Genomic DNA, 26,111 nt, shown 5'->3' on the forward strand with positions numbered 1-26,111 from the left:
AGTAACTCTAATTTGGCCCAAAAGGGAGGAAATCTGAGACCATAAATAAAACAAACTTAAAAGGAAGTTATACAGGTCAGCAGAATCAATTTTCTTTATCCTGTGCACAAAAATTTCCATATCAGACCATCGGACTGAGCAGATAGCAGGGGAAATGATGCATAAGCCTGCAAGGAATGAGTGGACTATTTTAGCTCTTAGTGAATCCCCTCTTTAAGTTTTATCAACCTAGAAAAACTAGTTTGTGAATGAAAACTTAATCTAAAGTAAAAACGAACTTGATTTTTGGTGTGAGTATTTCCTCTTAAGTAACAACAGATCTTGAAGAAACTGCTGCCATGTTCCAACTGTTCCTCTGTTTGCTGTTTGTGGTCGACATACTGTATGTTCCCCCTCTGGTGAAATCAGTAGACCAAACTTGTTTCAAAGTATGGCTTCTGTGGGAGCTAATCACTACTGGCATGTTGATAATCTGCCAATGTGATATTGTTATGGCTCCGACACAGAAGTCCTCTCAGACAATCTGGAGACGTCTTTAGGATTACCGCTGGAGGATTAGCACAGCGCGGCTAATTGTCTGGAACTTTATCTCAGCGATCAGATTCCATTTAGTTGAGTCTGCGTGGAGTCCTGAGAAGCCAAAATGATCCACGCTTGATCAACATGATCCAGTGACAAGGATATCACGCACTGGCAGAGTGGTTTCACATAATTTAAAGATGTACTAAAATTGTTTTTCTGTCTTTATTTTGCTTGTTTTGGTTCATTTGGCAAATACTGACACCACCTTGAACATTAAATGCATTGAATGCAACAACAGCAGCAATGTAACGTCAGTAATAACCTCTCCTAACAGAGTAATAAGATTCATGGTTAGTTGATTGACTCGTGAAAACTAATCTTGATAAACTTAAAAAAAAAAACAATCCTTACTCTGACCCTGTTATCAACCACATACTTGAATAATCATCCACCTAAATCTGTCTTGTGTCTAAATGACATTTCCAGAGAGGCAGCATCAAAACAGATTTGTGGATAAATTTACAACCTTCAGGGTAAACATTCAGACCCATTTTCATGTACGAGTATTGCTGCCATGCCAAGAATAGAAAAGATCTGTATCATGTTGTACTGGAAAAAAAGGAGCAGGATTACCCATCAGTCAGTGCAGGATACGTTCCTATGTGTAAGTACTTTAATGCACTGGTTGGCTGTAAAGTCCCCCAAAAACTAATCAGAAAAAAATTACACTACACTCAGTGAAAGACATTTAAAGCTCATGTTTTAGCCTTCAGTTTAGCCGTGGTTTAGACTTTAAGTCCTCTTTTATGCCTTGTGTTTTAGCCTGTAGCTTGTGTTTTTAGCCTTTAGCTTGTTTTTTTTTTTGCCTTGAGCTTGTAATTTAGCCTTCAGCCCACGTTTTAACCTTTAGCCTGTGTTTAAGGCTTTAACTCATTTTTACCACTTAAACCTGTGTTTTGGTCTTAAGCTCCTGATTTAGCCTTCAGGTCGTGTTTTAGACTTCACTCATTTTTTAAGCCTTAAGCTTGTATTTTGGCTCATGTTTTTTCCCGTTAGCTCATGTTTTAGCTTGTTTTTATGCTCAAAGCTGGTGTTTTAGTCTTAAGCCCCTGTTTTAGCCTCAAGTTCGTGTTTTAGCCTCGAGTTCATGTTTTAGCCTTTAGCTCCCGTTTTAGCCCTCAGCCTGTGTTTTAACCATTAGTTCCTGTTTTTGCTCTCAGCCTGTGTATTGGCCTTTAGCTCATGTTTAGCCCTCAGCCTGTTTTTAACCTTAAACTTGTGTTTTAGCCTTTAGCTTTTGTTTTTTTAAGCCTTTGACTTGTGTTTAGAATTCAGCTTCTGTTTTTTAAGACTTTAACTTGTGTTTTAGCCTTTAGCTCCTGTTTTTGCTCTCAGCCTGTGTATTAGCCTTTAGCTCGTGTTTAGCCCTCAGCCTGTTTTTTAGCCTTAAAATTGTGTTTTAGTCTTTAGCTCCTGTTTTTGCTCTCAGTCTGTGTATTAGCCTTTAGCTTGTGTTTAGCCCTCAGCCTGTTTTTTTAGCCTTGAACTTGTGTTCAGCCTTTAGCTCATGTTTTAACCCCTCAGTTGTGTTTTAGCCTTCAATGTGTGTTAGCCTTCGGCTTGTTTTGTAGCATTAAACCTGTGTAGCCTTTGGCTCATGTTTTAGCCTTTAGCCTGTGTTTTAGTCTTGAGCTCCTGTTTTAGCCTTGAGTTCATGTTTTAGCCTTTAGCTCCCATTTTAGCCCTCAGCCTGTATTTTAGCCTTTAGTGAGTCTTTATCCTTAAACTTGTATCTTAGCCTTTCACTTGTGTTTGAGCCTTTGGCTTGTTCTGTAGCATTAAACTTGTGTAGCTTTTAGCTCCTGTCTTAGCCTGTAGATCCTGTTTTTTAGCTTTTATCTCCTGTTTTTTAAGCCCTCTGCCTTAAATTTGTGTTTATCGGGTGTTTTTTAATCTTAAGCTTGTTACTTAGCCTTTAGCTCCTGTTTTTGCCCTTAGACTGTGTTTTAGCCTTTGGCTCGTTTTTTTTTAAGCCTTTAACTTGTGATTTGGCCTATAGCTTGTATTTTCTCCTTTTGTTGTCATAGAGACTTCAATCAATCTGGTCCCGCTGGATCATGAAGCTAATGAGTAGCATTTAGGAATAACTAATATTGGGGCTGATAATCTCATTTTAAAGTGTGGATTATGATCAGGAATAATCTAGAAGGGAAGACTTGTTCAAGATCACTTAGAAACTTCTCACAGTCCTTTTAAGAATTTCAAATTCAATCTGTTGGGTAGATTAACAGTTTGACTGATATGAAGGTTATGAGGCTGTAAGGCCACTCAAGATTTTGTCCCATACTTCATTACAGTACAGTACAGAAATGCTGTGAGTCAGCTTTAATCGATGCATCTGTTTACTTTTGCAACATTTTTTAAATCTATTTTCTTGAGAAAAGTCCACACCTGCAAAACAGAGGAATCAGTCAGCTTGGAATTTAATCTGTTTCATGTTGTTGGATGCACTGTTAGGTTATAAGATAACCTTAGGAGGTGGATCCTAACGTGCAAAAACTGACAAGATTCAAATCACTGAAGTGATGTTGTCTCTTCTTTTGGCAAACCAGCAGAAAGTTCTTCGTCCTCATGATGTTTCTATTTATACAGCTGAAAAAACCTGCTGTTAAAGCCAGTTTTGTGGGAATGAATCAGTAACTAGAGCTCTTCTCTGCTTCCACCTCATCCCATTTTTTGAACTATATACCATAACAGTGTATGTAGCACAGGAATGCTGGGCAGCGCCTGCACCGAGTTAGGTTTGAAATTCAATTTGCAGCTTGTGCTTACGCTGGAACTATCTGAGCTTATTTCACCTGTAAAAAATTAAGGAAAAACCTTCCAAATAAGTTACATTTGAACTCATGTTTGGCTAGGCTTTAACATGTTGGTAGAAACTCTTTAATGTGGCTCCTTCTGAGCACATGCACTCTGCACAGATCTTATGATTCAGGCTGGTTAGCATGTATTGAGCGCTTCATGTTGCAACTATCTTGTTTACAGTGAAATTCCTCTGCAGTGATTACGATCTCTTCTTTTCCTCCACCATCACCACAAATATCACAAGCATGCATCAGCCCAGCAGGTGTACTGGCGTGCGTTAAGGAGGCGCTGTATCATCCGAGGATGCAAATGAGTAACTGGAAACCACTGCAGGAGCTGAAGGATGTAAGAAAACAGCAGATTTTATCTCCCAAAATTCACGCTCATGTAAGAGGATTAAAAGATGTTATCACATTTGATCTTCTGGGATGTGAAAATTGTTTGCGTTTCAGATTACAGACGTAGAGCGACACTGAGTAAGAACAATCACGCTAACGCAGAGAGCTCCATAAAACGGACGAGGGCCTGTTAGTCACATCAGTCAGCTGCAGGAAGTCAGAGGCCATGGGAAGATTTTCTTCTTTAATCAAACCAATAAATACATTATGTAAACTGTTGCGTAATCTTAAAGAAAAAGCGACATCAGCCCGGTATAATGTGTTTATATAACCATATAATCCATTTATGTTTAAATCTTGATTTGGACTACATTCCTCTGCCCTTTATTTCCATTCATGCAGCTAAGACGGAGCAGCTGTAAAGCTTGACTTTTAGATTTAACTCAGGAGAGCCGCAAACTGACTCAAAGCCTCAAAACTAATCCTATTCTTATGTTTTCAAAATAAAAAAGTGTTTTTGAACATTTAAGTTGCTAAATTAGTTTCCAATGGAACATTACGAAAACATTTCAATCAATAAAAGAACAAAAAAACAGTGACCACAGCAGCAAACTGCCTGAGTCCTACGTCACTCTTTATCCCTCTGCTTTTATCAACTCTAACTCTATCAGATTATAAGGAAATGTTCTCCAATAGGGGGCGATGTGATCAACATATATCAGGATGTTTTTATGGCAGGATCCGGATCTGGATTTCATTAGGATTATTTTCATACGCAGACTATTTTGACTTGCAAACAACTTTTTTAGTCCCAAAGATTTCACATTCTGCACTTTTTTACAACTTTAATCTGGTCTTTTGTCCTCGGATGTGTTTTTTGAACCCCCACATTTTCACATCCTTATGAATCAGTTCATTTAAAGACGTCAGCTGGAAGAGTTGTTGAGTTCTTTCCTTTGAGCTTTAGTTTTATACAAGTAGCAAATGCACAGTCCAAGTGAATTCCTGCCACAACCCTTTGCTACATGTGAAGAAAATTCTGATATAATATAATTTTGAGCTAAAATGTTTAAAATGATGACTGAATTGCCAGTCTGTAGAGCTAAAAAATGATATTTTCATGATTTCATGATGTCTCTGATTGGTAGAGGAGCCATCCTTCACTGCTACTGCTATGCTAGCATGAAGCTCTACCACCTGGATGTGAGCCAGCACAGATGACAGATGGCATCTGATTGTGGAAAGCATTTCAGTCATGTTTGTGATCTGATCATGTTTTCTGATCTGCAAGGTGAGATAAAGTTCTAAAGAAAGTGTGTCTGGTTAAACTGAAAAATAACTGCTTAACAACAAGCGCCCTTTAGCCTCAGCTCACCTGGACTGAAGTCATTCTGGAGCAACAAAATCTAATTTATCTTCACAGTAAAGACGATAAAGTGTATAAAATTCAAAACATAATTAGAATCTAGTAAATAATGACTGAAACAAGAAGTTATTTCGGAATTTATGCAATTGTACATGTGATGTCTTGGTTTTTTGTTTTTAATACATCTGGAAAAAAAAGAAAAAAAGAAAAAAACATTTCCCAATTTGCAAAAATTTTGAAATTAAAAAATTTGTAAAAAAATATGTAAAAATTGGACAAAAATGTCATAAATGCAAAATTTTTCTGACATTTCAAAAATTTGCAAAAAAATATAACTATTTTGTATTTTTAAACTTTGCAAAAAAAAAAAGGCCAAAGTTTTTGAAAAAATATCTAAATTTAAAAAAAAAATATTGATAATATTGCTCAATTTATTATATTCTGTTGTTTGCTAATGTCTTACCACATATCAAGCATAGGGATGGGTAACTTTTACATTTGAAACGATACAGCACCGATACTGGGTTGGTATTGGTACTTAACAGTACCATTTCCCAGTACTTTTTCGTTTGCTTGCAGTAAAAAATATCAATTTGATAAAATTTAATAATAATTAAATCTCAAAATTCTTCAATTAACATATTTTTTCTTCAATATATATTAGACTTGCAATGCTAGGTTCATGTCCAGCATAGAAAATTGCCTACTCTTCCACTCCCTCACAGTCACAAGGATGGGTTAAGGTACCTGAACATGGTACCTTTTGATTTTACGTAAATTAGTACATATATTAATATATGTATATCAATCCAACACTAGGCAGATAAATGAATCCACACAGAATTAAAATCAGTATTTTCTTCCAGATGAGTCTTTTTGTAGATGTAGTTATCTTCCCAGGGCTGTAAAACTTGAGGTTAGCCACAGGTGCATGGAAAGTTGGTGGGCTGTTGATGTTGTAGGAGGTGAAGTAGAGCGGTGGCAGGCTTTATTGACAGATGGGATGAAGATTTAGTTCAACTAAATGTTAACGCAGGATTGTTTTTAGTGTCAGTGTCTTTAATCATCAGTACCCTCTTTCAGAAAAATAGAAATTATTTATTTCAGTAATATTTTATTCAGTCAGATTTCCACCGTTGGGGTAGATGTGCTCTCACCAGCTCAGAGGCCATCATCTAGATTAATACCTCCAACATCAACATAACCAGGCCTTTACCATCCTCACTGCCCTCAAGAATCCACAAAATATGTAGATTGGCTTCCCAAGAGTGGTCATCAAGCTGATCTAGATGATTCTAGTTAAGAGTAAAGAAAGTTTGATGGTGACTCCACAGAAGTACGATGATTCTGAGAGAAGACTAAAGTGGGTTTATGGAGTCTTGAATTAGAAACAACATGTCTTCCTGAAATGTGGTTGTGCTTTCATCAGTTGCAGTCAGGATTTTTTGTTTGCCGTGTTGCCTTGTTAGACACTCTTTTTGTGCCAATTCAACAAGGCAACCAGAAGTTCCCTGCATCTTTCTTTGCACAATGACTTTTCACATTTTTCAGGAAATGGTTTCCATCAGGAGGAGGAATGTCCAAAGAAATATGTTTCCTACCTGGTAAAGACCGGGAGCTGGGACTGGATGACCTGGACCCTGATGATGACGAGCAGCAGGGTGCTGATGACGAGGACGATGAGTTTAAGCAGAGTTTGGAGGACAGCGTAGGGGAAACCATCTTTACCCTGCAGCACTTGGCGGAGTGTGTCCAGCAGCATGGGTAGAGTGAACTGAGAAGAGCAAAAGGAGGAGACGTGAAGAATGGATCAAGAATTTCTCATTCTTTATTCGATCCTCAAAGTTTCCTTGTAGTTAAGGGATGCATAATGTTGATGTTGCACAGAGGGATTAGTTTTCTCACCCCTTGAGCCACGAACACTTCATGGACACAGCAGATCCCAACGACGGTGATCCCCTGCTCCTTACAAAGCGTTGCAGCAGCCACAAGAACGACCGTCAGGGCGATGGGAGTCCAAACTGCACAACAAGAGAGGGAACACTTACACAAACTGGCAAAGCTTTTAGAGATAATTGTTTTGATCCAAAGAGGAAACAGCCTCTTCCATCATTTCAGCCTTCACTGAACAAAATCTGTGGTTTAACACCAACAGCAGCATCCAATCAAAACATTTTATTAAATCAATGAAAAACTTTTTCAGCGTGAGATGAAAGAAAGTCGTCAGACCTGAAATTGTTTCATCACAGGTTTTTATCAAAGCTCGTCCTGTACACTCCTAAATATTTTCCTTCTGATTGATTGTTGGCCGCTAACGGAGACACCTCATTGGTAATGTTGATGTGTTAGCCTCTCTTAATTAAAGAGGACCGTATGAATGAAGCACCTCGTTAGCAGAGGTGAGGGAGTTCAGCCATCAGCTCTTTTGAATATTCAGCCTCAGATCTGGAACGCAGTTCGAGGAAGCTGCCAGGTGTCTGGGGGAAGAGCGCTGACAGACACTTGGCATGGGTTTCCAAACCAACAACCCTTCATAAACATGAGCTACTGATGTGCTTGGGATATTGAAAACTGAAGGGAAACTTTGATTTTGTGACAGTTCACAGAGCATACAGTGCCTCATTAAGCCAAGGGCCCTCATTTATCATACTTATGTATGACCAGAAAGTGGATGTTTGCTCATATCTATGCTCAAATCAGGATTTATCATGTAGCTCTGGCTAGTGGCTGCTACTGTACTGCTCTACAACCCTGATGTAAACCAGCACAGATGAGATATGGCATTACATTGTGCTACAACATTAAAAGTTGAATGTAAAGATTGAGCTGTATGAAGGGTGTTTGTTTGAATCAGCAATTATCAGTATTCACTTTATAAATAATAATAATAATAATAATAATAATAATAATAACAATAATAATAATAATGATAATAATGATATTATTATTATTATTATTATTATTATTATTATTATGCTAGTCATAAATTATAATGCTATTTATAATAATTATAATAACAATTTCATAATTATTGTTAATATAATTATATTTTTTATCATCATTATTATTATTATTGTAAAAACTTTATTTGTATGGCATTTTAAAACAGAAGTTTTATAAATTCCCTGATAACACCCAGAACATAAAAACAAGAAACATGAGGTTTACCACGAAGTAAATACAACAAAAACGCTTAATTTCAGATGAGACAGTCTTATTAATACTGCAGTTTCCTATGACATATGAACCCAGACAATTCAAGAACCATTCAATATGAAATGTGACCATAAGGACCAAAATAAAAAGCAAAAAACGTCCACCAGCAAGAAAAAGAAAAGGTAACAAAAAGCGTAAAAGCAAGTATAAAAAAGACAATATCAAGAGTGTTAATAGAATAATAAAATAATAAGAACAAAAGCCATCAGCGTCACGTACAGACGGCTATTGAACTACTGTACAAACTGAGTTTGTCGTCACATTAGCCTACGGATATGTTGGGCTGGTCGCGCTACATAAAGCCTGTGCCTCACAAAATTACAACTTTGCTTGTTGTCACGTCTCAAAAAACAGAGCTAGTAACTGTATTAATAAATACCTTGGGCTCTAATTTCGTAGACCAGGCGCAAGTGCAGGCGCACCTGCCCTGCGCCGATCTGTGCCGGGCAGAAAGGGCGTGACCAGCGCACTTTGCAAGTTTCCTGCAGTGCCAAGAGAGGCGCAGTCAAGGCGCAGAGGAGCTGAGGAAAGCTTTCTCTAAATCGTAAGAATCCAAGATCCCAGGTTATCAAAAGTCCGAGAAATTTTCTCAGGAGGCTTGGGAAACTCTTATGATCTAAAGACAAATATTTTGAGACACTAAAGCTTTTCTAGATCCTCACGGTGGTCTGTGATGACTGTGACGAGCAGGATGATCGTCCAATCACCAGGTGTGGTTATTTTTGAAGGTTCAGACCCTGAAAACATTTTCCAAATAGATGGACTATTTCCATGGTGGATATATGGAACTGTCTGTGTGGCGTGTCAGGTTAATTTGTAACAGTTGCAAGGAGGAAAATAAATATTCATGGATACGTTTGGAGTCAAAGCTTGAATACAGATAACATTTAATACCTCATAACACTTCGATTAAGACTTTTTAATACTTTTTAAAGGCCTTAATTGTCTCACAACTGATTTATCAACTTTCAATGCTTTTTAATGACCCGCGGACACCCTGTCTTTTGTGTTATCAGCAATTATGTACCTTAGCACTATCACTGTGACTGTGTATGTACAAAGGACAGGTTTTTAGACCTCAGCGCTACAATTTTCTTGAAAAAATAAAAGTTTGATAAAAGTTAAGGCAGGGTGTTTCCAGTAATGCACATCTGTGGAGTAAACACTTGAAAACAAACGCACATGGACAGCGAAATTCACAGTTTCACGCTGCGTGGCTCATCAACTGAAAGGAGGACTGAAGGCTTGTGGTGCTTACTCTGCTAATTTTAGCCACACTTAACAAACTAATTTGATATTTGTTACCTGCAGACTCCATGGTCCAGAGTTGTAAAATGTGCAAAAATCTTGTTTGTTTTCTGATTTTTTTCTAACACAACTGGTCAAATAGTTTAAATTTAAGTATAGGTTTTGAGGAAATGGTGATTTTCTGCTTTGGTTTTGTGAAATTACAACCAAATAAAGACTGAGTGACTCACCGATTGAATGGTCTGCACTTGTTGATTTTGTGTAGGCGAGGAAAGCAGCCAGGAGGAAAATCGAAGACAGGAGTTCAGCTCTCCCAACGACACCTGTGACCTGAGGATGAGAAAAAACACAGAGTGTCAGTCCAGCTGACTATCCATAACGATAAGTTTGAGCTAAAGCTTCATTTTACAGCAAACAAAGCTGTAAATAAAAGTGAAATTCAACATGGATCATGGAGGATGGGGTGTTCAATGTCTCCCAACATGCACCCCCAGAGGTCAAGAAAACACCCATTAATCCTTAACCTGTTGGCAGAAGAGTAATGACACATGACTACAGGACAATCCTCCAGATACAGCTCAGAAAAAGATAAACACCACTCTCCTCCTCTCCTGTGACAGAAACCCTTGAATCCAGCTGTAAAAACAGGTCTGATCAGGTAAAGCATCACAGCAAACAGCAGAGATATACATCTTTGTACAACACTCCTCCTGAAAGAAAACGTCTGTCATATGTGTAAATGATGAGTGCCCTCTATGGAAGAAATAACATTCTTACTTGTACCGTGACCAAAGACCTGTAGATAAACCCTAAAAAAACAGCTTGGAGTCCTTCTCTACAAGGCACACTAGAAAAAAAAAGATCTGTGGTGTCTATTCTGCATCCCTCAGGGGCCAGGAGAGCGTGACAGCTTCATAGGAACAGTTTCTAAACAAGTACTGATCTGTGAATGGTACTGCACAAACTCGTCTCAGAGAAATTACCATACATCCAGACCTGACAAGTGTACAAAATAATGTCAGATAAAGGGGCTGTCCGTCAAACAAAAGACAAAATCAGGAGCTGTCTTTCTGATATGTATGCCAAAAAACACAGAGCTCTCTTAGACCAGACCGTTCTTTTCAATTTTTGATGTAAACTTGCTTGGTGCTAAAACACTTACAACGTTAACAAAGATGGGCTAGATCAGTATCATCAAAACAAATTAGAAACATTGATCCACATTCTCTCACTTTATAAAAAGATATCTGTGCTAAAAATGTATCATACGGTTTTTATCAATGTATGTAATGACACTTGAAATGAATCTGAATCTTTGTATGATATTTGGATGTAGTTTCTGTGACATCATCCATTTGTTTTTAAATATACTTTTGAAGAGACCCTCCCAAGATTTTGCAGTTGAGGCTTTCAAGGCTTTTCTTGGGTTTATTGAGAGTTGGGGTGCACCAATATCAATACCAATCCTGGTATCTTGTACAGGTGTACCAGTGCCCTCAAAGCTGGATCAGTAGCGGTGGGAAGGAGCCGATCCATGGTGCCAATCCAGGCAACCATGCCTTTTTTTTTTTCTTTTACCAGCACTCTTGGCCATTTGGTTTGAAATGTTACTTCTGATGCACTTTCTTTATTTTTTAGCTGCATTACCAGTCCACAGGGTGTTAAGTTTAGAATAGAAATTCTCTTCATTGAGCTGCATTGTTTTGCTGGCAAACATCTAAATATTTTAGTTGAGATAAATATTAATTTTGGATATTATATGAACTAATTTTTTGCCTTTTACCCAAAGCATTACCAGCCCAGGTTATTAATTAACACTGGTACTGGTACACTCTATTGCAAATTGCACATTCTGACATCTACTCAGTGCAGTCCTTTTTTAACTTAAATTGTGTATATATTTTTATTCTACTCTGTACAAAGTTCTTTATTTAATATTGTGATTATCTTTATTTTTCTCTACTACTTAAGCTCTATTTTTTCTACTTTTTGTAATATTTAGTGTTTCTCTGGGTCTGAGAGAGTGCAGTTTAAAACGGAGTCAAATTCCTTGTATCCCTGAAAATACTTGGCGAATAAAGGTGATTCTGATTCTGGTATCAGATCAGTATCAGTATCAGAATCAGGAAAGTTGAATTGGTGCGTCCCTAATTTAGATGTGTGTACCTACTTGGGTAGTTTTATAGGTAACGACCAAATTCCTTCTGTAGCACCGACTAACAATTAATGTTAAATCAAAAAGTACAAAGCTTGATACCTAGACGTATCCTTGTGACTGTGAGAATTAGCGATTTTCCTACTTAATATACCACATAAACACACACAGAAGTACCCAAAATTGGTACCTAAAGCCGCGTTTCCACAGAGCAGTCCGGGTCGGTTTGTCTCGGTACGGTGCGCTTTTAGCGGCGTTTCCACTGACTCATCCCGGGACGGATCCCTAAAAACCGAGACGAGCCGTCCCACTTTTTTGGGACCCTTTTCGTATGGGTGCCAGACCAAATCGATCCGCTCTCGGAAGGTGGAGCAACACACTGCAGACGGTTGATTGGTCAAAAGAATCGTCACTTACCCCGACAGCGGCTGCATTTCTCCTGGCGGCACACAGTCTTCTCTGAAACAAAGCTTGATTGCACTTTGTAGCAGAGATTACATGAAAATCACAGAGAGGACGAAATGCTGCATGTCTTCCATCCGTGCTCTTTGTTTACTGTGTCGCGTTTTCTTCTTTGTTGGATTTAATAGCGGGGTAAGCTGCTACAGCGTCGCGCTATTGTTTACCAGCTGCGGCTTCCAGCATCTGGCTTACACGCCGCCCACCACGAGAGGGCACAGTTTGCTGTGGAAACGCAAACGGGATCAGACTTTACTGTCCCAAACCGTCCCAAACCGTACTGAACCGACCCGTACTGCTTGGTGGAAACGCAGCTTTAGAGTACCAATACCGATTACCCCGTACCACGCATTGGTACCGTATTGTTTGAAATGTGAAAGGTAACCATTCCTTTGTCTAGACCCCCTGTATTTTGCTTGGTGTCACCACAGTTTTTGGAATTATTTAAAAGTTGAAATAAGGATAAATTTTTAATCATTACAATAATCATTTATCAAATAAAATAAGTTGAGTATAGAATATACTAAAAAAAAAATAATGGAACTATTTAACCCAAAGTCTTCTAAAGGGGTGGGACATGTTTCCATCAGAGAGGAAAACATGGCCAACATCAGGCCAAGCACCAGTTAGCATTGATATGCTACAGGTGGCTAACAGCTGATCTCGTGTGTAGACGATGCAACAAAGGTTACATGTTTGATCTCTGGGCACACACAGGGACAAAACTAGTGAGGACACCGCAGCAACTTTGGTGTCCAGGGACAACAATCAAGACATAAAACGTAACTGCAGACTCCAAACGCAAAGAGAGAGCTCAAAAGATGATTTTTTCAGTGCAACTTTCACTTATCTTACTTTTCCTGCAACGACCTTGAGCTGTTTTGTTTTCCATTGGGTGACTGCTTCCCTTTCTTTCCCTTCATCACTTTGAATCACCATAGTTTTTGAAACTATCGCAATTTTCATACCCTATCATAATCATAATGCAATATATGTTGTGTTAGAGAAGCATATCATGGAGATCTGTCATGATAAGCTGATGTATTTATTCAGTATCTAGAAAGTCAGGAGGAAGATTATAGACTACGTCCTGTGAATTATCTTTAGAGACAGGGTGATGAATGTGTTTGCTGACAGACTTCTCAGTTCGTAGCTGATTAAATGGTTCGGAAGAAAAGATGTCCCCACTCTGCCGCCCTATATTTCTATAATTCCTCAGGCAACCGACCACATTATCTGTTCTTCTGTCTGCAGGAGGAAGAGATGCAGCTTTATAGTGAGTTATTTCCTCCTCGCTGCCCTTCCTCTGTCCTGCTGACACTAAATAATTTGTATTTGACTTGATACTTGAAGATAAAGACAAAGAGGAGCCCCCATTCAAACACAGACAGCTGAAAAAGCCACAGAGGGAGATATGGGGACACACAGGGACCCTTTGTGCGCACTTATCGTGAAGGAACCTTCAGTGCTTGGAGCATGACTCAAAAACAAATGATCCGTTCAGAGCGAGATTCCAGACGACGATAACATGAAGGCCATTCGCTGGACTAACTCTATGGGCTCATTTGTGAGGCAAATTGTTTCCATTCAAGAGGTCTGAGAGACTCTGCATAGATTAGAGAACACCACGAGGAAGATTGGCGCAGCGGGACATGCTGTGTAACAGTAGCACTCCACCACAAGAAGCAGAATGTTTTCTTTGTTTTTCCCCTCTGGTCAGGGCCTGTCTGGTCATCAGTTCAGCTCCTCTCAATGGGGTGAGTTACATGTCCTAATCGGGGAAGATTCTTTTCAGACAAGCCCCACAGAGAAGCAGATCAAGTTCAACGATAAGCTAAAGGTTTCTGGTTTCCGATAGAGTTCAGTCAACATTGTGGTCGTGATCAAAGTCGTGATACGCGGCTACCATAACTGTATCCACTGTTAAAGTGGAATTATGACTTTTAAAATATCCTGTTTGTTATCAAATCTTTTCCATACTTGTTATAAATCTGGTGGCTTCAGGCACATTTTCTATCATAAACACTGACTCATTTTATTTCATAATTTAATTACAAAACATCAAAGCTGCATTTCCACAATCAGAACTAGGATAGAAGTTTAGTTCTGGGAGATACACTTACCCCTGAAATCAGCTCTACCTGAGGGTACTACTTTGGGAGGTGGAGCCTGAAAGCTGAACATTTCTGATTGGTAGAGCAGCCAGTGTTTTTCCACATCAAATTGACCCCCAGCTGTGATGGACTTGGTTTAGTACCTCCCAAACAATGGTCGTCTTTGAGCCTGATAGCGCGAAAACCCCCTCCATCAAGCAGTCTGGGTTGGATCAGTACATTTTGGTACGGGCTGGATCGGTTGAGACTGATCTTGTTTGCATTTCCACAGCCACCCGTGCCCTGTCGTGGTAGGCTGGGCATAGATAGAGGCATGAGTTACATAATACTGTGACGCCATATCAGCGTGACAGTGTACCCCGCTAATAAATCCAACGAAGTAGAGAAATGCAACATGGTATACAAAGAGCAACTGTGGAAGGCATCCAGCAATTTGTTTTCTTTGTGATCTAGCTTTGTTTCAGAGAAGTCTGTGTTTCACGAGGGGAAATACAGGAAGTGACAATTCTTATAACCTATCAATGATCTGCAGTGTTGTAGCTCCACCTTCTGGGATTGGTTTAGTCTGGTTCACCTACAGAAGGGTCGCAAAAAGTGGTACAATTTGTCTCTGTTGTTTGAGGGTCTGTCTCAGGATTACTAAGTGGAAACGCCACAAAAATGTGTGCCGAGCTGAATGGATGTGACCAATCATTCTCTGTCAGCTCCCGGTGTTCCAATTTAAAGAGTGACCCTGTAAACTGGAGACCTTCAGCTGAACGTGTCAGTGGGTATCCATGCTTTAGACAGGGGAGCAGCCCTCTGTTGTGCCGCTTGAAACAGTTTTTGGGGCTTTTAGAAACAGCTTCCACCTTAGTCACTAGAGCCAGTTGCCTTCTAAGAATCAAAAAATCCATCTCCATTCTCAAAGGCTAGCTGCAGAGCTACACAGCTTGTCTGTCTCCATCTAAGGCAGGGGTCACCAACCCTTTATTTTCAAAGAAGCAATTTTTCCTCAGCTCACCTGGTTTTAAGTCATTTGGGAGCAACAAAATCTACTTCATCTTCACAATAAAGACAAAAAGGTGTATAAAATTCTAAACAAAGTTAAAATCTAGTGAATAATTAGCTAAGCAAGAAGTTTTTTGTGTTTCTAAAATTGAACATGTGATGTCTTAATTTTTTTTGTTTTTAATAAAATTTAAAATATTCTTAAAAAGAAAAATGTGTAATTCCATATATGTCACCAATATGCAAAACATATGAATTTTTAACAATTAGCAGAATTTCCCTAAGTTTTGAAATTTCAAAAATTGCCAAAATTTCATTATTTGCAAAAAAAAATCAAAAATTTGCTTAATTTTTAAAAATTACCAATGTCAAAAATGTGTATTTAAAAAAAAATGGAATATAAACAATTGCAAAAAGTTCTAGAAAACAAAAAAAATGAAATTTGCATTTATTTTAAAACTTTGCAAAAAACTTTTAAAAAGTGATCTTTTTCTAAATTTGAAAAAATGTCAAAAAGTTTTTCAAAAAATGTAAAAAAAAACAAAAATGAAAGCTTTGACAGGTGTGATGCACATTTAGTTCAGTGAAGTGTTAGTGTGCGTCTCTTTTTCATGTCAATGTTTTAACAATAAATACCCTCTGTAAGAACAACAAAAAATATTATTTTAATATATTTTTTAAAGCTACAAGGAGCCACTGCAAAGAAGTTTAAAGGGCCACATGAGACTCCAGAGCCACAGGTTGAAGACCCTTATTCACACGAGTCAGTTTCACTGATAAAGGCCTTCATTGTTGTGTTATTGCCCTCTACTGGTCTGGGGCTGATTTGCGTTATCCATCCAGGTCCTCAGGGCTGTGGTCAGACAAACAAGGGGACACATGAACTGTTTAGTTCTGGGGATGTTTCACCAGGAACATAAAGTTCCTGGACCCTCTGGCCCTAACACAGCTTTATTTATTACATCTTAAAAGTTGACGGATTACTGAAAGAGAGAGTTAGAAGAGAAAAAAAAACAAGCGCCACCACCGCCTGTAGATGAAATGCAGAGCCTGGTATTATTTTTATTCAATGTATTTAGCATTTAATCCCTATTTATTTGTACTTTCTATTACGACTTTGATATAACTTTATCGTACAAAAGGAAAATTTGTAAAGACAAAATTTCCCCTGGAATGAATAAAGTACTTTTCATTCTGAGTCTGGTTATACATGCTCCTTAATAACAGATTTTCCTTTTGTTTTTTTAAAAAACAAAACAGTTACCCACAGTTTATTTACCGTTAAGCATCCTTTCACTACGCATTAATCCCTTCTTTAAATACTTTCAAAGCCAACGACGTCCAAATTCAAAGGAGGAAGACTGACAGCCCTGGCTGATGAGGCAACATAAACAGAAGGGGTTTAAGTGTATTAACGGGGGGTTTAGGTGATGGTGGCCTTAATCTCACTTTAAAGAATGTGAGTAAACAAAGTCCTCGACTGAGACAGGAAGCTTTGTATGAGGAGAGCTGAACAGGATATAAAGAGCAGGATCTGATCACTTTAGAGTTGTTTAATAACTTATCAAAACTCGGAGTCTGAAACACTAAAGATGGGCTGCAGGTCTTTAGTTTTAATCCTGTGATGAACCATGCATGTAGGTAAATAAGAGCATTGATAGGGCCACCTGCGAGGAGAAAACAGCAATATCTGACCCCACCCTGCACACAGAGCTGGTGGGCATGTTGGAACAATGTCGAGGCGGTTATGTTATTGCAGCACAGTAAACAGCAGACAAGTGGTTTCCTATCCCCTCTCTGCAGTTCAGAGAGGGCACGTATGGGACGTTCATACACATTTCTTCGACTGTAGCCTCAGCTTATTGTACATAAAGAGTTTGGACTTCAGAAATGTTTGCTTTCTCTGTCAACAGAAGATGCACCGAGTACTGACCGGATGTACAGACTCACTTATTCTGAGGGTTTGAACTTGGTGACTCAGCCATTCTGAGGTTTGCTTATCTTATGCCTGTGAATGAGGATTATCTTGGCAGCTTGCCTGAGGTCTTTCTGTGGTTAGGAAGGAAACGTTAGGGTTGACCCGGGGGTGTCAGGTTTATGATGGTGGGTCATGTCAACCGGAGCTGAGGGTGTTTAAAAGCACGCCGTACCGACCGATCAATTGTCTGGATCAGTGAGTTTTTTGTGTGGATGTTATCGAGGAAGCAGAGCGAGACGAAACACTTCCTGCCTTCCTGGATGTTTTTTAAAAGTTGTAATGATCTTATCATTCTACACAGGCTGATGGAACCACTAAAACTTTATTCTCTAATAAAAGAAGATAAATAAAAGTATGTCGTCATCAGATTTTAATGCTGTTTTTATGATTATTTGGGAGTACACAGATGTAATCACACTCATTTAAATAGTCTTAATTTTCTAGTTGTTGTTCCTTCATTTGACAGCTGCAGCTGGTTTTGTGTTGAACGTGTCTGATTTGTTAGTCTGTTTGTTCGTGGAGGAAGCCCCGCTGCTGCAGCTCTGTCACAACCGTGATTTGTCATCTTTTCTGTGCGCCGTCCTTTTTATGTAGGGGTTTTTAATAACTTGCACGAAGCGACAGCTTGATTTTGTTTGTTGACCACCCAGAAGAAAAGGTTTTTGATCTCTCTTCTTGGCCTCTGTTTCCCCCAAGAATGCTGGTGTTTCCAGTCCCTAAAAGAAGAGCTGATATAAGGTGCTTTTCTGCCACAGGATCCAGGGTCTAGATTTAGGGGCCATCTACCAGAGATGTTTACAAATCCTTTTTTTGCAAGTCTAAGTCAAGTCTCAAAACTGTAAAAAAAAAAAAAAAAAAAAAAAAAGAGCTTTTGTCATCTGCTGCTATCCAGTCTACTAAGAATACTGTACAACTATGTGGTGGATCCAGCATCTTTGATCCGGATCCTGCAGACTGTGCAGTCAGCTCTACTTTTGTTGGAGCCGTCCTGTTTGAAGTAGTTTTTAACCAAATGTAATGACAAATGGTACAGTGGCAACTACAAGTCTGCCGCCAGTCGCCATTGACGTAATCCGATGTACAAGTGAGATGTACAAATGAGATGCTGCAGGCACACACCCGATGCGCGTGTGGTTACCATGGTTACCATGAAAAAAAAGGGGAGGAATCACATTAAAGTGATACTCTGGGATGGAACAAGTTGGGTCCTATCACAAGGTTTAGGGCAGAAATTATCCCTACAGCAGTGATTTTGTGCAGCAGAAGCCCAGAGCGCTCGCACCAAACACCCCCTCCCTGCTCCTCTGCCGGTTTCCTCTGCACTCAGACGGGGCCATATTTTACTTGACCAAAAACACAAATAAACGGACTCCCACCAAAAAAATCTGATATCGGTCTGCATTCACGCTTTATTCAGAGAATTTTCAGCGCGTTACTTTCACACAAAAACACTGCTGAATAAGGCTCTAGTTCTCATCGTGTCTCTTCGTCCTGGCAGACTACCTGCGTTTGTTTATATCTGACACGCCACGCACGGACTGATACACTAAGCGGCGAGCACCTCATAGCCAGCTGTGGCTCTGCAGCGGAGGTAGCGCCGTTTTAAGACACGATGAGAACTAGAGCCTTATTTAGCGGTGTTTTTGTGTGAAAGTAACGCGCTGAAAATTCTCTAAATAAAGCGTGAATGCAGACCCATATCAGATTTATTCAGAGGGAGTCCGTTTATTTGTGTTTGTGGTCAAGTAAAATATGGCCCCGTCTGAGTGCAGAGGACACCGGCAGAGGAGCAGGGAGGGGGTGTTTGGTGCGAGCACTCTGGGCTTCTGCTGCACAAAAACACTGCTGTAGGGGTAATTTCTGCCCTAAACCTTGTGATAGGACCCAACTTGTTCCATCCTAGAGTATCCCTTTAATGGTGCGGCCACACCAAACGCGAATTTGCGGCGCGATTACATACAAGGTCAATGCAAAGACGCGTTTAGCCGCCGATTCGCCTCAGGCGGCGCGATCCGCGCGTTTGGCGCGGCGAGTTTGGAGCGTTCACGCGTTTGGGCGGTAGACGCGAATTCGCTCGAGTTCAAAATATTCCCCCACGACGTCATTGTTTTGACAACGTTGGGGGGCAACTGCCGCCTGCTCCGGCTCCAACTCCGCCGGAGGATGGAGGAGGAAACAATCTGTGTGGTGTGTCATCATCCAGAGTTATACGATACGACGTGTGTACTCTACAGAGAGCAGAAAAACAGGAGCAGGCTTGGTTGAAAGTCTCTGAGGAGACAGGTTTTGAATGTAAGTTCTGAAAACATTCGTTCCCAGCTGGATTTGCCTGCACGGGCTTTCACTGAGTCCGACTGTGTTTTCCTCAGCGGAGTTTTGAGCCTGATTGAGAGGAGAAAAGTGCGGGGCAGGGGCAGAGCCAGGGAAAATATGGAAGTTCTCTGTGCTCCTCTCTTGCCTCCACCCCTTCATTATCCCCAGGGAGACCTCCGGGAACATGGGTCGGGGGTTCGGGTAGTCGGGGGTTCGGGTAGTCGGGGGTAGGCTACGGGGGGTCGGAGGTTCGGGGGATCGGGGATGAGATCGCAGGGAACAGCCAAGCAGGGCTGGTGGATTACCAGGGAGAGGCAGCAGGCATTGATTGTGATCTCCAAACCTTTCACACACTCTCCTGTCATGCTTTGGAAACCACAGCTCATTGTTTTTCAGATGCTCTTTTGGACTTTCGGTCTTTAAATGAACGAGCTCTCTACTCCGCATGCGCAGTACAGCGCATTCGGGTGTTCGCGCCTCAGCTTGTCAAAAAAGTCCAGCGGCGAGACTCGGGCGTTCACGCGGCGCGTGACAGGCCATTCGCGCGAGTAAATTCGCGTGTTCGCGTTTGGTGTGGCCGCGGCATAAGAGTCGCACACTTGTGTCCCCATCTCTGCCAGTTACCCAACAACGGATTTCAGCCACATGTTTACACAGAAACAGTGTCTTAGCCGACCTGAAGCCCAAACTCTTGAAAACGGCCTCCAGAGTGGATTTTTCCTGAAATGCTGCAGCCACCGTTGCCATGTGAACAGCAAGCTGGTGTTTTCAGTGGAAATGCTGACGTCCGCTCATGCGCATGCAACAGATTAACAGAAACCATGTTGTGCTTGTGCTGCTCAATTTGCTGAATCTGCTGACTGTCTTTAACAAAATGTGCATTCCGAAAAAGTGCACTCCACTTCTGCTCTTAGCAATCACCGATACACCGGATGATCAGCCCAAGAAGACAGTCACAGCGCCAACTACAGGCCTGGCATGCTTACAGCAGCACTTTTAGTCCCTCAGCACTTCTGTGTCACGGCAGATTTTTTATCTGCTGACCCTTTTTCGCCCTTACTTATCTCTCTTCAAGAGTTGCTACAACAAATCCATCAGCAGGGTAATAAACCACAAGCAAAACCAGCCCTGTCAATATCCCTGCTCGTCATGCAGGTAGGCGGGTAGTCCTATCAGATGGACTTGAAAGACATCCTTTTATCTAACTTGGCCCATTTTTTATATTAAAGCTAACTCTATTCCTTGTTTTTGGAGAGATATAAAAATAATTTGAAAGTTTTCTCATCAATGAGCTGCTAAGAAAGTGTAAATAACCTTTAACTGTGGTGTAGATGTACACTTACAGCTTCAGTGTGGATGGGATGGACAGCAAACAATAAGGCGGCCACCAAGCTGGAAGTCCTGTCCAGGAACAATCTGCAGACCCGCAGGAAAAGCACACACACCACAGCATGCAGAACAACGTTGAGCAGGTGGTAGGAAGCTGCACTCAGCTCGCTGAAGAGGTAGTTCAGTCTGAAGGTGAGGACGGTCAAGGGTCTGTAGGATTTATGGCTCCTCTCCTGGAAGAGGACACAGAATAGATCTCATCTGTACAGTCATAATGAATGCAGGTTAAGTGAGGGTCAGCTTCAGGGGCCCATGACTCACCTCAGCCATGGGTGTTCCCCAGAAGTCATTGAGGAACAGGTTACGAAGAGGGGTTGAGGGCCGTAGATCCTTGTTGTCAAGAATGGCGGAGACATCGTCAAACACGAAGCCGCATGACAGACTGTTCCAGTAACATCCCACCACCAGTCCAGTCAAAAGTAAAACCTCTTTCCATGACACGACAGCCATGGCTGACCAAAGCCGTCATTGATCACTGCAAAGGGGGAAAAAGAGGTTAAACTCTTTAAAGAGGGATATGATGATTTCCCAGAGTGAGGAGCCTCAAAGGGACAGCAGCTAAAACAACACGCTAAAACACCAGTGAGAGAAAATCTGGGATTTTTGAGCTGTAAGTTATGCAAAAGTACTACAGGAGCTCCTAAGGGACAGTTTAAAGATAGAAAAGAAACACTATCCCTCCTTTAAGGGCTGTACAGAAAGCATTCATGACTGCATAATGCTTTCAAACCAAAAATCTCACCATGCTGTCGACCATCTGGTCTGACACGCAGACCCTGAAGTCAGAAACAGTCAACCTGTTTGCAGTTTTATAAGCAGTATTAAAGTCTGGCTTAATTGTGCTATAGTGCAAACTGAAGAGAGGGTTGTGGACTATCAACAAGGCTTTAATATGCTGCACACGAGGGTGGCTGATTTAACAGTCTGATGACTTGTAGAGGCTTCCTTTCATCCCCTCAGTTCGACTCATTAAGACGCGCACTATACTTAAATGCACAAGTGTGGAAGCAAAAAAAAAAAAAAAAACAACTGCTCACAGAAAGTAAGCTACACTTGGCTCAATTAATACATTTCCCACTTATCTTCATTAATTTTACCTGTCACAGTTAATCCCTTTTCTTACACTAACTAAAAGTAGTATTAAATAATAATAACAACAACAACAACAATAATACTAATAATAAATATTTGTAAAACTTTTTTGTACATGTATAAAAGTGCTCCACATACAGAAGTGTATTGCATTCACTTGAAGAAAAAAAAAAAAACTCAGGTTTTTCAAAGTAATTTATTCTTTGGTTTGTTTTTTGTGGTAATTAATTTGTTTTTCTGATTAATATTTTTTATTGGTTTGTTTTTTGCTAAAATTATTTTTATTTTATGAGTAATTTTTTGTGGTAATTAAATTTGTTTTTCTGATTAATGTTTTTTTTTGTTTTTTTTTTTTGTTATAATTATTTCTGTTTTTATGAGTAATTTTTTTTCTGTTTTCAGATTACTTTTTTCCTGTTTTTAGGAGTAATTTTTTTTCCCTGAAGTATCGTGCTACTTCAAAATCCCGCGAGAACCTCCAACCTGCAGACGACTCCCGTGGATGTGTGGTGGCTCCTGTGTCCCGCACGGATCAGAGATCCTGTTCGGCACATATATGCCTTATCCTTAACTTTCTACCGGTCTGTACCGGGTCAATAAAGGTAAGGTATTAACCACACACAGGGCATGATACCCTTGTTATGTTTTTGACTTTATCCTTATATTTTATATAAGCCTATTGTTCAATGTAATACTTAAGGAATAGACGAAGATGTGGCTTTAAAAAAATGCATTGCTTCTACATTGGAAAGCCGGTAGAAAGTTAAGGATAAAGCATATATGAGCCGAACAGGATCTCTGATCCGTGCAGGACACAGGAGCCACCACACATCCACAGGAGTCGCCTGCAGGTTGGAGGTTCTCACAGGATTTTAGAGTAGCTCGATACTTCAGGAAAAAAAAAATACTCCTAAAAACAAGAAAAAAGTAATCTGAAAACAGAAAAATATAATCACTCATAAAAACAGAAATAATTATAACAAAAAACAAACCAATAAAAAAAATATTAATCAGTAAAACAAAAATAATTACCACAAAAAACAAACCGAAGAAAAAATTACCCTGAAAAAAACTGTTGATTTTTATTTTCTTCAAGTGAAAGCAATATGCTTCCGTATCCACAAGATAAAAGCAGATCACAAAAACCGAAGAGCAATAAAAAAAGCATGCAAGCAATAACAACAAAGAGGTAAAATGATAAAAAAAAGTCGCATACAAATCATATCTTTAGTATAAAAATGTGTGTTGTGAATTGATATATAAAATTATTTTCTTTGGCAGGCTGTCTTTAGTTTTTAGTTTAGAACTAGAAACGGACAGCAGAGCTCTACAGGAAGTGCTTAGGCTTCTTAATCTTTACTTTTAATTATGGGATTCACCTCAGCAATATTTCTGAGTTGATAAAAAAACAGGACTAGACAACTTCCTTCACTTGCAGCTCAAAGCTCAAAAATAACTCAAAAGTTTGTGGCCGGGGGTTTCACCTCATCTAATACAGTTTTTGTGATCAGTATTCTTTTTGCTTCAGGATTAATTCAGACTATCTCAGATTTAGCATCTCTGAGTTTAAGGAAGTTGGCTGCCATCCATGGTTTTCTTTCTAATGTGTCACCAGCTCTAATGGGGAGTGTCATCATCCTCCCAATTTTCTTTCACACCTAAGAGTCTCATGTCCTGTTATTTTGAATGAAAAGGAACTTATTCTAGTCTGCAAATTTTTCCTCAAAGAAGTTAATCTTGTAGTTAAACCACAGGTAGAGTTGAAGGGTAATCTTTCAACCGGTGCAGTGACAGTCGGGCTACAAAGGAGCAAAAGCATTAAAGGGTGGATCTTAAAAGCTAACTTCTAACCCTACCTGTACATACCACGCTTATGAAAATGAAATTAAATGTAAAATAATATGCTTGAAAAATGATATGATGTGATTCTGGAGATAGGAAAGAGTGAAAAATCTGAACAACCTACTGTAATTTCTCACCGGCTGTAAAAAGACAACGAGAGCTAACGGTGAGGCTAATTTAGCGGCTAATGCTACCTCCGCTAACACCAGTCTACAAGTGAAATAAAGCAGAATGAAATGAACTTTTACATCTTTCTTGATTCTTTTTTACTTACCGTGTCTATAACAAGACAGGCGCTGACAGCAGAGGGGATAGAAGGAACTGGGAGTGCTTAAAAACACTCGGAGTGTTTCAATTCAGTCTGCAGCATTTGGGAGCTAGCCTGAACGTATCATCACTTTCACTTCCGGGCGAGAGGTCACCGAGCAGGCTAAACCAGAGCTGGGCTAAACTCGTTAATGTTTTGACAGATTTAGAAGTACGTTTTCATTTGAAATGCGTTTTATTAATAATTATTGACATAGATTTATCTCTAAAGTCTGTGTTCCCGGGTAAAGTCCTGGTGACGTTTTTTATCCAGCTTTATTTCTTGTTGGTTAGCATTGCTAGCTAATTTGAACTGTTAGTTGTCAGTGGTAACCTAGCAGCCAAAGCATCATATCATGGAAACTTGAAGATAGCGTTTTGGCTTAAATTCAACTTTAAGCTCCAAGTTGGTATCTAGTATATTTACAGCAACAGTTTTTAGTTTTTTTTTGTACGTGTAAACTTCAAAAGCGAGTATTAAGAAAGCTACCTAAAGGAAATTAGCAACACAAGTTGTGTTAAAGCTTTAAAAACATGCTGATATCGAAACGCACAACAATGTTTAGCCCTCTAAAGTGACACAGGAAACATCGTGCAGCCATCCGTAGCTGCACCCCTACTCAGATTTAGGTTAAATCACATCATGGCCAAGATGCCTGCTGCTTTTGAGTGGGATAAAGTGATGAGGCTCGACCCGGCGAGCCTCCCAAACAGTGACGAAGAGCAGCTGAATGAAGTCTTCGACATGTTTATTTCGGTAATTCTTCACACTCAATGCATGCATTCATTATTTCCCACCACTGTCTGAAAAGCTGGGTGCATGGCTGCTTGTTTCTGAATCAAAGACTTGCCCTGTCAGCAAAATGCAACAGTTGTTTGTGGCTTTGACCACCAATGACCTGTATTTTATAGCCACTGAAACATGAAGCAAAGTGTTAACCCTGACATTTGATTGTCTCTACTTGAGTCTTATTGTGTGTCATTTAAAGAGTAAAAGTTTTTTTTTCTTTCATTTTCTATTTCTTTGCAAATGATATACCTGTAATGTACTAAATTCATTAGTTAGCAAGCTATTATCAGGGCTTAAATATTTTAGTAATTTAAAAGAAATGAAGCATATTTGTCAACTGTGTTTCAGACAAAAGTTGTGACTATTTTTCAACATAAGTCCGTATTGTATGGAAGCGTATTGCATTCACTTGAAGAAAAAACAACAACACAGGTTTTTCAGAGTAATTTATTCTTGGGTTTTTTTTTTTTTTTTGTGGTAATCAATTTTGTTTTTCTAAATAATATTTTTTTATTGGTTTGTTTTTTGTTATAATTGTTATATTGGTCGTTTTTTTAAATAAATATTTCAGTCTTTATGAGTAATTTTTTGAGGTAATTAATTTTGTTTCTCTGATGAATATTTTTTTATTGGTTTGTTTTTGTTATAATAATTTCTGTTTTTATGAGTAATTTTTTGTGGTAATTAATTTTGTTTTTCTGATTAATATTTTTTTCATTGGTTTGTTTTTTGTTATAATTTTTTCTATTTTTATTAGTATTTTTTTGTGGTAATTAATTTTGTTTTTCTGATTTATATTTTTTTATTTATTTAATTTTTTTTGTTATAATTTTTAGTGTTTTTATGAGTATTTTTTTCTGTTTTCAGATTACTTTTTTCCTGTTTTTTGGAGTAACTTTTTCCACAAGTATCGAGCTACTTCGAAATCCCGTGAGAACCTCCAACCTGCAGACGACTCCCGTGGATGTGTGGTGGCTCCTGTGTCCCGCACGGATCAGAGATCCTGTTCGGCACATATATGCCTTATCCTTAACTTTCTACCGGCTTTCCAATGTAGAAGCAATGCATTTTTTTAAAGCCACATCTTCATCTATTCCTTAAGTATTACATTGAACAATAGGCTTATAT

The 26,111-nt window shown here is 39.4% G+C and overlaps 2 protein-coding genes across 2 annotated transcripts in view; one reads left to right on the top strand and one right to left on the bottom strand.

The window, feature by feature from the left end:
• tmtc3 (transmembrane O-mannosyltransferase targeting cadherins 3) overlaps window positions 1-24,296 on the bottom strand; it is a 61,221-nt gene extending 36,925 nt beyond the window's left edge. The window contains exons 1-6 of the mRNA XM_074676841.1: window positions 24,162-24,296; window positions 21,215-21,428; window positions 20,908-21,126; window positions 9,786-9,885; window positions 6,997-7,112; window positions 6,693-6,865 (exon numbers count right to left, since the gene is read on the bottom strand). Of these exons, the coding sequence (XP_074532942.1) occupies window positions 6,693-6,865; window positions 6,997-7,112; window positions 9,786-9,885; window positions 20,908-21,126; window positions 21,215-21,403 (797 nt within the window). The 5' untranslated portion in view covers window positions 21,404-21,428; window positions 24,162-24,296. The remainder of the gene's footprint in view (window positions 1-6,692; window positions 6,866-6,996; window positions 7,113-9,785; window positions 9,886-20,907; window positions 21,127-21,214; window positions 21,429-24,161) is intronic.
• Window positions 24,297-24,312: 16 nt separating this feature from the next.
• cep290 (centrosomal protein 290) overlaps window positions 24,313-26,111 on the top strand; it is a 56,924-nt gene continuing 55,125 nt past the window's right edge. The window contains exon 1 of the mRNA XM_074676840.1: window positions 24,313-24,950. Within this exon, the coding sequence (XP_074532941.1) occupies window positions 24,837-24,950 (114 nt within the window). The 5' untranslated portion in view covers window positions 24,313-24,836. The remainder of the gene's footprint in view (window positions 24,951-26,111) is intronic.

The sequence above is a fragment of the Halichoeres trimaculatus genome, unplaced genomic scaffold (assembly GCF_033239565.1).
Source record: "Halichoeres trimaculatus isolate MK-OKI-2021-1 unplaced genomic scaffold, fHalTri1.1 fHalTri1_scaffold_10, whole genome shotgun sequence".
Lineage (NCBI taxonomy): Eukaryota > Metazoa > Chordata > Actinopteri > Labriformes > Labridae > Halichoeres > Halichoeres trimaculatus.